This window comes from Pipistrellus kuhlii, unplaced genomic scaffold (genome assembly GCF_014108245.1).
Source record: "Pipistrellus kuhlii isolate mPipKuh1 unplaced genomic scaffold, mPipKuh1.p scaffold_m20_p_6, whole genome shotgun sequence".
Lineage (NCBI taxonomy): Eukaryota > Metazoa > Chordata > Mammalia > Chiroptera > Vespertilionidae > Pipistrellus > Pipistrellus kuhlii.
The window spans coordinates 49,755,268-49,769,506 of record NW_023425562.1 but is presented as its reverse complement, the minus strand read 5'-3'; the positions used below and the strand labels follow the sequence as shown (position 1 = coordinate 49,769,506).

The window sequence follows — 14,239 nt, the reverse complement described above, 5'->3', positions numbered from 1 at the left end:
ATGAGTACTGCCCAAAGGACCAAGCCCAGCCCAGCCAAGGCCCCTGGGGACAGGGCAGTGGCCAGGCACAGCAGGACTGCTGAGGGGACAAAGCCTGTGGACACTCAGACCCAGCAACTAGCCCAGGCTTGTCAATGGGGGAGTTAGAGGCCTCAGTTGTACCAAGTCTCAGCTCTGCCACTCTCTGGGTGTCACTGGGCAAAGCCCCCCACACCTCTCTGAGTCTCAGTTTCCTCCTTATTAAAATGGGGTGAGATTAGCGTTGGCTTCATAGGATTGCAAAGAAAAATGCTATACCCCTGTAAAGCTTTTAAAGGGCTTAGCAGTGAAATAAGTCAGAGAAAGACAAGTATCACATGATCTCACTCATATGTGGAATCTGAGTAACAAATTGCTGAGTGGATTCAGAGACATGGAAGCATGGAACAGAGTGCCAAATCTCAGAGGGAAGGCAAGGATGGTGGGTGGGTGGGAGGTAGTCAACCAAAGACTATATATATATAGTCTTTGGTTGACTATATATATATGGATGCAGACAATAGGATGATGAAGGCCTGGGGTGGGGAGGGAAAGAGGCAGGGGCGGGCTTCGGGGGGGGGGGGCAATGGAGGAAAAAAGGGGAACATATGTAATACTTTCAACAATAAAGAACTATTTAAAAAATAAAATAAAATAAAGGGCTTAGTAGCATGCTGGGCACAGGGAAAATGCAGATAAAGGTTAGCTATTCATGTGATTATGATTCATTCTTTTTTGTTATGATTATTACATTTCCTTTCTGGACCCCCTTTTCCCCAGGAGCTGATGTGAGTAAACAGGCTGTTCTCTTTGGAGACAGCGGGATGCACAAGATGGCTTTGGGGTCCCCTCCCTCCCAAGGATTCTCAGATCACTCATTCCCTCAGGCCCCCCCCCCCCCTTTCCCTCACAGTAGCTATAGTCTCTCCTCTGAAGTCAGTTTCGATCCTTGCACCCCAGGTACCCTGGCTCCCTGCCTGTGGTCCCTACTTGCTGGATGCTGTTGCTATGGCAACAGCATTTTAAGAGCCTTCGGCCCCCCTCTGAGGTGTCGGGCCTAGATGGAGATTGGCTGATCAAATGTCTCCTGCAGTCTCAGGCCTGTCTGGATGGAAGGCAGGAGAGACGAATGTAAGAATGAGAGCTGGCTTGGGGTGGGGGGCTCCCTCAGCCCTCAGCCCTCCACTCCCTTCCCCCCCCTCCCGGGTGTGCAGACAGCAGCCCCCCTGCTCTGTGTGCATCGCAAACCCCTGAGCTGATGGGTACGAATGCGGATTCCAGCCACCGATGGCCCCGAGGGTCCGATTTCAATGATCAGGGGGGCTCCTGTGGAAGCAGCCTTAAATCAGCCCGGCTACTGGCTCGGAGGCAGGCAGGCCCCAAGCCACACCTGAATCTCGGAAGGTCCTGCAGTCACTCTGGGCATTGAGGTTTGTGTGGCTCTCTCTGCTGTGACAACTCCTGAGAAACCCTGTTCGTCTTCCTGGGCCCGCTCCAGGGCTGCCTCCCTCTCCTTCCACAGGCTCATCTGTGGGAGAACATGTGCCGCACCCTCTCCCCACAGCCAGGAAAGGTCCAGGCGAGGCTGGCAGGGCCGTGCTGGGAAAGCGTCCCGGGGCAGAGGCCGGCCCTGGCTCGCAGGGCAGTGACGTTCAGGGAAGGCGCTGGCTGGCTTACTCCGGGCGGTGGAAGGCTTACTGTCTTCTCCGCTCGGATCCCAGGTGTGAAGGCCTCTGCCATTGTCCCCCATCCCTCGGCACCATCTGCTGGCGCGGGGACGTGGCTCCTGCCTTTGTCCGGTCCCTACCACCAGCAGAAGCTGGGACTCTGGGCACCAGAGACTGAGTCTGAAGACAGGTGAAGCCTGGGGGAGTGGGGGGAGAGACAGTGTCTGGGGAGACGTGGTGGGGAGGGGAGAAGAGAAGCCAGAACATCAGGGAGTTGAGGGCTCTCGCTGGAGGGCAAGGACCAGGCTGTGGGATCCTGAGACGTGAGGTCTGCAGCAGTTGGAGCTGCTGAGTAAGATGGAGAGCGGAAAGGCAGCAGGCTTTCCCCCTCCCTCTCCCCCTCCTCCTCCCCCTCCCTGGGACCCTAACTCTCCCCAGCAGGTGATGAGGCCAATGGCACAATGAGCTGCGTGCAGTGATTTGCTCAACAACACCCCCTTTATTCCTTTCCCGGGCTCACCTCCGCCGGTGGCTCCTGGGGTGACTGTCAAACACACATGCACCTGGATCCTTGCTGCGGGGTCTGTTCAGTGGGTTCCTGAGACCAGAAGCCACTCCCGAATCTCTCTCTCACGGTTCTGTGTGAGGGCAGCGATGCCCCTTGTCCCCCAAGGGGAAGCTGGGTGCCCCTGGGTGGCCTGCCTATGGCTGAGCCCTCTGGAGGGGTCTGGACTGGGGCGAGGGAGCCACCCCCAGCTCTGCAGTGCCCTGCCCTGCCCTGCCCTCCCAGGGTCCCGACTTCTCAGAGCTTCCTGCTGCTTGCTGATTCTCGGCCCCTCCGTTCGGGCCATGCACACTGTGAGTGCTCAGGAGCCCAGGCCCGATGGGCTGGGTCCCTCCGCAACAGGCCCAGCCCGCACCCCTGGAGTCTGGTACAGTGCGAGGGGTGGGAGGGGGGCTCTGCTCCCAGCTAGAGGGAGGCAGGGGGGCTCGTCTGGGGCGAGTCCTCCAGAGACGTCCGTGAGTCTGTCCCCTCTGAGGAGGAGCTGCCCCCGGTGGGGTGGGGGATCTGCCTCTGCCTGGGGAGCCGCTGCCAGGAGAAGAGGGAGGTGAGGAACCGCTCAGGGGCAGCAGGATCAAGGGGCTCGCGAGGGCCCTTGCCTTCACCAGCCTCTGTGGCCTGGCCAGCGTCCGGGGGCAGCGGGCCTGCCCGGAGATGTCTGTTCTGCCCGCCTCTCTGGGCCCGCGGAGGCCAGCGGGGCGGCTTTGGTGACGGGGCCAGGCCCAGGCAGTCCTGGAGGGGCGGCTCCCGCCTTCCCGTGGGAGTGCCTTCCCCATTCACACCGTGGCCCTTGGAGGCGGGCCGCTGCAGTTCCCAGTGTGCCGGGTGGGCACCGGGGCCCAGTGGGCATGGACAGTGGGCCAGTGCCTTCTTCAGGAGGGTCTGGATCTCCGCGTGCCTCGCCCGGGCCTCCTCCCACAGGTCCCGGCCCAGGTCCTCCCGGCTCAGCGAGGCCGCCTGCAGCCCCATGGCCGTGAGCTTCTCGGCAGGGAACTCGGACGACAGGCGCTGCAGGTAGCGGTGGAGGCGGCGCTGGCCCCCGGGGCTGGCCTTCGGGTCCTTGCCCAGCTGGAGCTGGGTCATCAGGTCCTGACAGTCCATGTGGAACCAGGCCATCTGGGAGACAAGAGAGGGAGGTGGGGTTCAGGCTGGGAGTGGGGCCACGGGGCTCCGTGAGGACAGGATGGGCCTCCCCGAGCAGAGAGAGGACTCGAAGACCACGCACGGCTGGATGGAATTAGTAACACGCCCCCAGATGGCAGGGCCCTCAGGTGGCCGTAATCTCCTTTGCTGACGGTGATGCCAGTGGTTTGTTTCCCTCTCCGCACCAGGGCACACACCTGCCACGGGAACAGTCCCCAGCTCCTGGGAACTTCAGGCACCAGGGCCCGTGGGGACTTAGGCCTCCCTGGGACTCATTTCTCCCCCTGTAAGACGCACGGTTGTACCAGGTGGTCACAAACACCTTGGTGAGAGCAGAACATGCAGGCTCTTGTACTGCATTAGAGAGAGGAGTCTGCTAACGTGTATTGAGCACGGCCGGTCTGCCAGGCCCTTCGTGTCTCCCACCTGATCACATGCGATACCCACAGCCCATTGGACAGAGGAGGAAACTGAGGCTCAGAGACATGCAATCCTTTGCCCAGGTCACCCTGCAAGGGAGAAGCTGGGATGTGAACTTGAGAGAGCCTCCTCCAAGCATCTCCTTGCCCAGGAGAACTGGGCCCAGGCAGCGAGGCCATCAGCCAACCCGGACCCAGCAGCCCCCTCACTCCAGCCCCTCGGGCCCCATTTTGGGGTTCTGCTGTGCCGGCTTCCCTTGCAAAATGCCTGCAGGCTGCAGAGGGGCCAGCCCATTCCCAGCAGCTCATGAAAAACATCATCTTTCTCTCCATTAATTTAGAAGCTGACAGCGAGCTGTTAGGCTGTGGGGATTGGAGAACCATTTTCTCCGAGGAAACCATCTTTCCGTGGATTAAGGGAACTTGTCTTTAGATAAATGGCTTCATATTCGCGGAAGCTCACGGAGCTCATGGCTGGGAAAGGGCTCCATAAATCTCCCTTAGCGCCGCAACCGTGTTATTATTATTTATATATATATATATAATGCCAAAGCTGCTGCACGCACGCTCTCCGCCCGGCCCACCCCAGCACTGAGCTGTCCCGTCTGTCCTGTCTGTCTGTCCTGTCTGTCTGTCTAGGACTCCATCTTCTAGGCTGAGCCGGACAGAGATGGGTAACACCTCAGAAATCGTCTTGCCCCAACCCTTGTTGTATGGATTAGAATTCAGGGCCAGGGAGGCGAGGGGGCTTGCCCAGATCAAACAGCAAGCAATGGCCATGGTCGAGCTTCAGGTCGGCTGGACCTCATGTGCGATTTCCGGTCCCGGCTTGGACTGCAGGTTCCCACACACATCCACTGCCCTCCTTCCTCCAGCCACCTGGCCAGTTCCCCTGTCACCCCAACTCCCCGCAGAGTTCACCAAGCCCCCCGCTGGCCTTGCTCTGGGCCCCATGGACCTACCCGGTTGCCACCTCAAGAGCTTACCTCACAGAGGGCAGACAAGAGAGGAGCAGGTGATGAAGTGACAGGATATTTTCAGATCACAAAGGGCCAGTGAGGCAATAAGCACAGGGTGATGAGAGAGAATGGGGGGTGGTAGGTACGAGCAGGTAAGGAAGGGTCTTTGTGAGGAGAGGACACTGAGCTGAGAAAAAAACAGCCAGCCGGTCGAGGGGAAGAGCACTCCAGCCGAGGGAACAGCGTGTGCGAAGTCTCAGAGCAGGAGCAGGTTTGGTTTCCCCGGAGAGGGCCGATGGGCTGACACTGACGAGCCAGGGAGCAGGTGTGGGGGTTATTCACATTCAACCTAATCCTCTCAGCAAGGAACCCGGCAAGGCTGGCACTGGAGCCAGAGGGTGTGGTTTGAATCCCAGCTCTGCCGCTTCCTAGCGGTGTGGCCCTGGGTGCTTTGATCTCTCTGTGCTTCCTTGTGCACAAAATGGGCAAAATAACAGTACCTGCCTCATAGGGTTAGTGCGACCATAAAACCATGTGCAAAGGACTGAAGCCAGGACCACAGAAGCATCGTTACCATCGTCATCGTCATCATCATCATCGACGAGGAGGCCCAGAGCAGTGAGACTGTCTTTGAAGTCACACAGCCCATCTATATATAAAAAAAAGTTTAAGCAACTAATCGACCGAACAACTGGTCGACTGGTCTCTATGATGCACACTGACCACCAAGGGGCAGACGCTCAACGCAGGAGCTGCCCCCTGGTGGTCAGTGCACTTCCCTAGCGGGAGTGCCACTCAGCTGACCAACCCATCCAGGTGGCCCACCAGCCTGGCAGCAGCCACTCCCTCCCTCAGAAGTCCTGCAGGTCCAATCTCCAGAGAAGGGGCCAGGCACTGGCGGACTGGTGCCGCCTGCACAATCCCACAACCCCACAATCCTCCTGGGAGTCGGCCTCGGGCACTGGGCCGCTTCCCCTCCTTAGACGCTCCACAAGGAAGAAAGTATATAAAAGTGGCTGCCAGGTGGCTGCCGACAACAGGTGTGAAGGTCAGTGGGAAGGATCTAGATTCTGAGCCTGCAAGGGTGTCCCACTGCTCACCCAGAGGGCCAATTGTGTCCGGCCCCTCCCCTCCACCCCCTCAGGACAGGCACCAGACACAGCAGAGCGAGCCTCTCACTGTGTGTGAGCCCGTGGCAGGGCAGTGGGGCGGGGATTACGGGGAGTGGCAGGCAGGAGCAGCAGGCGGCGTTGGACTGCTGGTTTCAGCCCAATCCCCACAGGCCACGCCGAGGGACCCCACCTGCGCACAAATTTGTGCACCAGGCCTCTAGTATAAGCATAAGCTGCCTCCCTCTCTACAGTCTGCACAGCTGGGAGTAGGAGATTCCTTTGCTGTCATGGCCCACATCTGCCCCCCTTGCCTGCTGCCCCAGGGAGACAGAGAGTGGCCTGTCCTCCCAGAGCCCCTGGCGTGATTGACCGGAGTCCCGCCACTGCCCTCCGAAACACCCTGTGTTCTCTGTCCCCGGGTGAAGGGCAGGCCTGACAGCTGGGAGTCTGAGGTCAGGCTCTTCTCACGCTCTGTCCTCAGCCGTGAGGGGCAGCTGAGGTCACTGGGCCTGGGCCAGAGAGGTGGGTTCTTGTTCCAGCTGGGTCACAGCTCTCCCAGCCTAACCCCCGTGGCCCTACGCCTCAGTTTCCCCATCAGAAAATGAGGGACTTGGGAGAGATTTAGAAGAGGTGAGGGCTCTACAGTCGAATCCTGCTTGACCATCAGCCCGCTGGGAGTCCTTGAGCCAGCTGCTTTCCTCTTTGGGCCTCAGTTTCCTCATCTGTAAAATGGGAGAATGTTGGCACCCCCTCCCTCATAAAGATCTGGTGAGAATTCAATCAGGCAAGGTTTGTGAAGCCCTTATACTGGTAGGTAAGAGGCTCTGGCATGAGTACACGGTCAACAAGTAGGCTATCCTCATCATAATCACCTAATCATCATCATCATCATCATCATCATCATCATCCTGGCTTAGACATGGCTAATCGGTTGTCATTCTCCACCTACCTCCCCACCTTTGGAGAGCAGAGAGCATGTGATAGGGCGTGGACACATCTATGTTCACATTCCAGCTTTTCTTTCCTTCTCTTTGGGCCTCAGTTTTCTCATCTGTAAAATGGGCTAATCAACCTTGCCACATTGGGTTGCCAAGAGATGAGAGGCAAGAGAAACCCCATTACTTTGCATCTATCATCTCTTGGCATTACTTTGCATCTACTTGTCCCCAGCCCTACCTGACCAAGGTAGTCCTACCCTCTCCTCCACCCTCCTGGCCAAACTCCAGGTTCCCAGCTAGGACTGAGGCCTCTGTTCTGAACATGCCAACCTCAGCCAATTGTCCCCCCTTCTCCGCTGGCGCCATCAGTGCAGGCAAGGCCTGGGAAAGAGCACTCTGATGGTGCCATGGGCTTGCTGTGTGATCTTGGCTAAGTGACAGCCCTCCTCTGATGCTGTTTCTCCAAATCTGTAACAGAGGGTGAGATGAGATGGAGGTCACCTACAGAGATCCGTGTGTGGAGAGAAAGCCTGTGCTTTCGACTGGATTCTCAGAAATCCCTAGGTTCCTTTCCCTAATCCCAATGTTTAAGAAGCAGGTGAGCCCTAGGTGGTTTGGCTCAATGGATAGAACATTGGCCTTCAGACTGAAGGGTCCCAGGTTTGATTCCAGTCAAGGGCACACGCCCAGGTTGCAGGCTCAATCCCCAGTAGGGGGCGTGCAGCCGATCAACGATGCATTGATGTTTCTCTCTTTCCCTCTCCTTCCCTGAAATCAATTTAAAATACACATTTAAAAGAAAAAAAGCAAGAAGTGATAGCTGAGGGTCACTGGGAGGTTGCCTGGCGGAGGGGGTTAAACCGGGTCAGGGATCAGACGGACTGGAGTTAGGTGATGACTTCACCTCTCAGGCTGTGCTTCCCTTCTGGAAAACGGAGGTGATGGGCTGTGGAACGCAGCGTGCAAAGCGCCTAGTGTGTGCCTGGGCTGCTCCCCGCCTCCCAGCCGGAGGGCGGGCCGTGCAGGCGGGCGGGCGGGGGGCTCACCTTCTTGCAGAAGTGGTAGAGCTGGAGCAGCGTCTCCAGGTCGGTGCGCTGCCGCTCAGCAGCCATGTAGAAGTGGGTCAGCCTGGCCTGGAAGGCCCGCTGCGTGGAGGCAAAGGCGGCCAGCTCCGGGAGCTCCGCCCCGCCCGCCCCGCCGGCCCCTCCCGCAGAGGCTCCCAGCTGGGCCGCCTGCTTGGACAGCTCCAGGCCTTGCCGGTACTGGGCCTGTGTGGGGAGAGGGGCATCCCTCAGCTCCTGCCTCAGCCGAGGCCTCCCGCTGCCCCGCTGCTGAGCGATGAGATCTCCCGTGCCTCGGTTTCCTCATCTATACAACGGGGCCCCCGGCCTTTGCCAAGGCCGTGTACTTCTCCTAGCTGGGACTCTGCTTGGAGTCATCCTCTTCTGGAAAGCTCCGGGTCCCCACAGTTTCCCCTGTCTGTCTGTTGCCCTGTTTGGCCCCACCTCCATCCCCCCACTGTTCTGGGAGTTCCCCCAGGAATTCTGAGATGAGTCGGCTTTGGACTCAGTGGTTCCAGAAGCTTCCTGGAGGAGAGAGCATCTAAGCTGAACCCTGGAGGAGATAGCATCTATTATAAGTTATGACCGTGCCGGTCTCCTCACTGTCTCTGGAAGTCTTCATGCACTTGCCCACCTCCACTCCTTGGCCCCGGCATGCCGCCCCCTCCTGCCCTCTCTCCGTCTGCTCCAGGCCTGCCCCTCAGGTTCAGGGACTCACTGCGGCCTGAAGGAAGAAGTCCTCAAATTCGAGGTGGGCTTTCTGCACGGTCTCCAGGCTTCCATCCTTGGGGGCCAGCGCTTGCAGACACCGGCTTCCTTCCTGCTCCATCCAGTTGCTGACCTGGGATGGGGGAGGGAAGCGAGGAGGGAGGTTTGGACATGAGGGGTTCATGTTCTTACACCGGAGCACGTGCCTGGCTGGGGCAGAGCCTGGAGCAGGAGCCCCCACATGTCCCGGGGAGGCACCCCCCCTCACCTGGTGGATGGCAGCTTCCAGGCGGCCCATGCGGACGCGGAGCTCCAGCCTCCCCAGGAGGTGGTTGGACGTGGTGACCAGGACATGCAGCTGTTCGTCCACCAGGCTATAGAGGGCAGTGGCTTCAGCCAGGTGGCTCCTGGGAGGCGGAGGGGGTAAGAGAAGGCCCAAGATGTACTCCCCACACAATACTCCTGCCCAGTATAGGCCTGCCTCACCTCCTAACTCCCAGCGAGCCTGTGGCCCGGACCTGGGTATTCTAGCTGCTGATTTGCTGTGTGACTCTGGGCAGGTCCCTACACCTCTCCGGGCCGCCGCTTTGGTCTACATGGACTGGGAGGGCCATCAAGCACAGCAGGACACCAAAGGACACTCTCTTACCCAGGAGGGTATGACCCAAACTGAACAGATCTGGGTTCAAATCCCAGCCCTGCTACCTTCTAGTCATGGGACCTAGTGCAAATTCGTCAGCCTTTCTGTGCCTCTGTTTTTGTTTTGTTTTTGTTTTTTTCTTCATCTCTCAGAGGTGGAGCTAACAGAATCCACCTCACAGACTGCTTGCAAGGATTTCATGATCTAACTCCTTGACTCTCAACCCTGGCTACATGTTAGAATCTGCCCTGCGCGCTTAAAAAATCCCGATGCCCAGGCCCAGCCCAGGCCAGCAGAGTCAGGTCTGAGCGCAGCCTGGACACCAGTGCTTCCTAACCTGCTCAGGAGCCAGGCCTGAGGCCCAGCCTCCTGCATCCAAAACACTTACCCAGGGCTGGGCTTACAGTGTTCGCGGGCACTTGTTATTTCTATTGCGGGGATAGTGCGCAGCTGTCACCGCCCTCACCAGCCTCCATTTTACAGATGGGAGAATGAGGTCCATAGAGAGGAACTGACCCTCGAACATGGCAGTCTGAACTGGAACCCACCCAGCCATGGCTTTTCCTGAACATTGTTTTAAAAAACGGTCAGAGCCAGGAATACATAAATGGATTGTGGACGGGACCCAGGCGTGATAACACCTGGGTAAAGGGAGGCTTTTCTTACACCCCTCACATCCCACCCACTCTCTTCTGCTCATGGGGTTGGGGGTAGGGGTGGGGGGTGGGAGGGGAAAGGCGGAGTGTCTTACTTCAGAAGGAAAAGGAAAAAGGGGAGATGGAATGGAAGGAATGCCTGTTTGCCTTGCTCGGGGCCCTCCCCATCTGACAGATACTCCTCCCAGTCCCTGCCCTTTCAGGTGAGGGTCCAGGCTGCGTGAACCTGATGGAAAATGCCAGCTTGCCTGGTGGAGGGAGGGGGGTAGGAAGGAAGAAAGGGAGGGCAGTAGGCGGGAGCTGCAGGGACCCAGCAGCAGAACAAATACCCACAGCGGCTCACACGGGACCACAGCGCCCCCTGGTGGACCTGCCGGTGGCTAACGGCCTGGAGGGGCCTCTGGTTGACACCAGGGGCCTGTCGCTTGGCCAGTGAGAAGGGATATTCTGGGAACCACAGCCCCACCAGGCCACGTGAGGGACAGGGGGGCCGACTCCATACCTGGTACCAGGGCCCTGCTGCCCAGAGCTCCTATCAGCATGACTTTGCCTGTGGGCACAGCTCAGAGCGGTGTGCTCAAATTTCTGGGCCAAGTTGCCTGGGCTCAAGTCCTGGCCCCACCACATCCCAGCTCTGTGACGCTGGGCAAGTCACTTAGCCTCTCTGAGTCTCAGGCCCCTCGGCTATAAAATGAAAATGCTACTAGGTTCACCACATGGGTGGGGATTAAACAAGTTACTATCTGTAAAACCTTTAACACAATATTATGCTCATACTAAGTGCCATTTAGGTGCTGGTTAAATAAACGGATTGTCCTTGAGTTTATGCACACTTTGTGTTCTAACAGAGACAAAGACATTTCTAATTACTGGCTGATTTAATTACTGATTTGCCCCTACACCACCCCTAAATTTAAGAAAATTGGTACTTTCTGGGAATTGTTTTTGCTGTGGCTCTGAGACCTCACACATGGTGAGCCTGTCCAGGCTCAGCTGGGTGTCTGGGGAGAGGAAGTGCCTGGTCCATGAGTGTGACCGGAAACAGGCAGGGCTGTCCTCCAATGCCCACCCCTGACTGGGGCCGAAGGAGGGCAGCAGAGAAGGGACAGGATATGGGCCCTGCGCACATCCCTGTCCTGGGCATCTGCAGGGCCCACCCTAAGTGCCCCCAGCAACTCACTCCCATCCGAGAAACAGGAGGGATGGGAGAGGTAAAGGGGGGGCGTCCGTACCTGACATCTGGGTTGAAGTCCAGCCTGCTGGCCTCCTGCTGCAGCCTGGCCAGGGTGGCCCCGCCTTCCCGCTGGAGGCCCAGCAGAACCGGGTCCCTCAGCACCGCCTCCATCAGCTCCTTGGACTTGTTCAGACGCCTGGCGGCCTCCTGCCAGTGGAGGGAGGTGGCCTGAGACCTACTCCCTTCTTCCCCTCTACCACCTTCCAGGGCTCCCCACACCATGACCGTGCCCAACTCCCCCAGTCTGGCATACAAAGTCCTGCAGAAAGTCTAGTCTTTATCCCTAAAACATCTCTTCAGGCCACTCTTCTCATCGCCATGGCAATCTCACTGGTCCAAGTGCCATCATTGCTTGTTGGCACACTGGTCTCCTCCCTGGTCTTGCTGCTACACTCTGGCTCCCCCTGCAGTCCATTCTCTACATGGCAGCTGGAAGGATCTCAGTGCAAATTTAAACATCCTTCTGCTTAAAATTCTCCAGTGGTTTCCCTGCCTGCTTGGAAGGAAAACCAATCCAACTCCTCCTTGATACAGCCTCTATCCAGAAAATCTTCTGGTTTTCGCCTTCCCTCGCCCCCAAATCATTCCATTCCACACTGGCCTCCATGCTATTCCTGAACACAGCAAGCACAATCCCACCTCAGGGCCTTTGCACATGCTTGCCCTCCGCCTGGAGCCCCATCCCCTGCCTATGCCTACGCAGGCTCCTTCTCATCCTACAGGTCTGAATGTAAACACCATCCCTCCAGGGAGGCCCTCTCTCCTTCCCCATTAGTTTCCACCTTATTTTCATAGCATTTGGCACAATTTGTAATGACATGCCCATTTCTTCGTTCACTTTTTAACAACTACCTCTACCTCTGTACCATGCACCCCAGGAGGGCAGGGACAAATCGGCTTGCCCAGGCTGGGACTCTGGGTGCACACAGCGAGTACCCGGTAAATATTAGTCAAATGGATGATTGAAAAACAGGGATGAGCCCAGCAAGCATGGCTCAGTGATTGAGCATCAACCTATGAACCAGAAGGGACATGCAGGAGGTAGCTGATTAATGATTGTCTCTCATCACTGACGTTTTTATCTTTCTCAACCTCTCCCTTTCTCTCTGAAATCAATAAAAATATATATATATATTTAAAAGTAAAGCAGGGATGATGAAGCCCAGCCTGGCTGTTCCCTTCATTGAGTCCTTGGTCTGAGGAATGTGAGGTGTGGTGAGTTTCCCTCCATGCCCCTGGCTCACCTGTGCCCCTCCACGGGGGTCACCCTTCTCAAACTCCTTGATGGAGGCCTGGAGCAGGGAGGAGGCCTGGCGGAGGTCAGCAAGGAAAGGGTCTGACTTCTGCAGGACAGAAGGCCAGAGTGGGGGTGTCAGCCTGAGCCGTGAGGAGGGCACCTCCCCCACCCGGGAAGACACAGCAGGGGCCTGAGGAGGTGGTTCTCAAACTCTAGCTGCTGCGTCAGAATCACCGGAGGGCTGGTTAGCGTCCAGGCGGCCAAGCCCCACTCCTGTGTTTCTGACCTAGTTCCTCGGGGCGGGGCCTGAGAACGGGAATGTGCAACAAGTTCCCCGGTGATGCTGACACTGCCGCTCCGGGGACCACACTTTGAGAACCACCGATGCTGGGAAGGAGAGAGGGAGAAGACAGACAGGCCTGCCCTATCCCAGGCTGCAGTGGGGATACCTGGGGGCAGGGGAAGGCAGAGGGAGAGGGCGGATAGGGGAAGGGGGACATCCTCTGCTGGGTCCCACTTCGGCCCAGCTCCACCCATATATTCGCTGTGAGGCCTTAGGAGAGTTACTTAACCTCTCTGTGCTTCCGCTTCTCCCTCTGTAAAATGGGATCACCGTAATTCCTGCCTTACAGGCTGGTGTGAGGATCAAACAGTGTTGGTCTTCCTCATTACCAGTTTTATATTCTGGCTCTACAGGCAAGGTTTCATTTAAAGGGAAAGTCTTAAAACACAAATGTAGTTCGAAAGTCACTCGATTAATCGGAGAAGGGAACCGGGGCCCCGCGGACAATAGGAGAGGAGATTTTTCAGTGCTCTGTGCACCACGTGAACGTTGAACGTGCTGCCCATTTTCAAACAGACACGGTGTTTAAAAGAAGAGGACCACATTGTAAACTGTTAGTACAGCCCAGTGGCTCTCAGCGGGGAGTCACTTTCGCCCCCTAGGGGACATGGGCAATGCATGGAAACATTTTGCTTGTCATGGTCAAAGTGGGCAGAGGTCAGGAATGGTGCCGATCACGCTCTCCACAAAAAACTGATCAGCCCCAAATGTGGACGATGCTGAGAGCGAGCGGCCCTGGTCTAGAGAACGCCCCGGCCGACACTGCCCGGCAGGGTTCCAGCTGGTAATCTGCGTACTGCTGTGTGACACCCACCTTTCCCCCCTCCCCCGCAATCCTGGGTGTTAATTTGGGCCAGAGGAATTGAGATCACACGGCAAAGGAGCCCCTCGCTGGCAGTTTCCTTATTTCCTCGCTCTTTCAAGAGGGAACATGTCTGCCTTTCCCATCACACCCTGAGCTCCAGAGCTGTGTGGGTCCACAGAGCAGATGTCTGTATTTATGTTCAGTGAATGCAGACAAGCTCTTAGCATGTGCCAGGCATTTTTCTAAACTCTTTACCCCCATTGACTCAATTACTGCTCACAACAACCCTCCCGGCTATGGTTACCCGCCCCCTTTTATAGATGAGGAAGTGGGCTCAGAGAAGGTGTGTAACGTACCCTAGGCCACACAGCAGAACTGGGATTGGAACCCAGGCAGTCGGGCCCCAGAGCCTGAGCTCTCAATCACTCCGCTCTGCACCTTCCTTTTAAACTTTTGTTGAGTGACTAGTTTTGAACCTGACAGCGTGGATGGGTCCGAGGAGCAGTTTGGTGAAGGGAGGAAGGGAAGGGGTGAGGGTGCGTGGCGGAAGGCTGAGATGGTAGACACCTGGAAGAATTGCACCCACTCGCTGTGGCAGTAGGGGAAGGAGCCGTCCAGGGCCGCGGGCATCTGGCTGGGGTCCACGTGGTGGCTGAGGGCCTTCAGGGAGGTCAGCATCTCCACCTGCGGACCAAAAAGAGTCAGGAGGACCAGGCACTCGGTGTGGGGACAGCCCC

General features: G+C 57.4%; 1 protein-coding gene across 1 annotated transcript in view; it reads right to left on the bottom strand.

The window, feature by feature from the left end:
* Positions 1-634: 634 nt before the first annotated feature.
* The window catches only part of KIAA1755 (KIAA1755 ortholog), a 38,066-nt gene continuing 24,461 nt past the window's right edge, over positions 635-14,239 (bottom strand). Inside the window, exons 8-14 of the mRNA XM_036419127.2 lie at positions 14,070-14,186; positions 12,362-12,460; positions 11,116-11,264; positions 8,856-8,994; positions 8,598-8,720; positions 7,865-8,086; positions 635-3,363 (exon numbers count right to left, since the gene is read on the bottom strand). Of these exons, the coding sequence (XP_036275020.1) occupies positions 2,656-3,363; positions 7,865-8,086; positions 8,598-8,720; positions 8,856-8,994; positions 11,116-11,264; positions 12,362-12,460; positions 14,070-14,186 (1,557 nt within the window). The 3' untranslated portion in view covers positions 635-2,655. The remainder of the gene's footprint in view (positions 3,364-7,864; positions 8,087-8,597; positions 8,721-8,855; positions 8,995-11,115; positions 11,265-12,361; positions 12,461-14,069; positions 14,187-14,239) is intronic.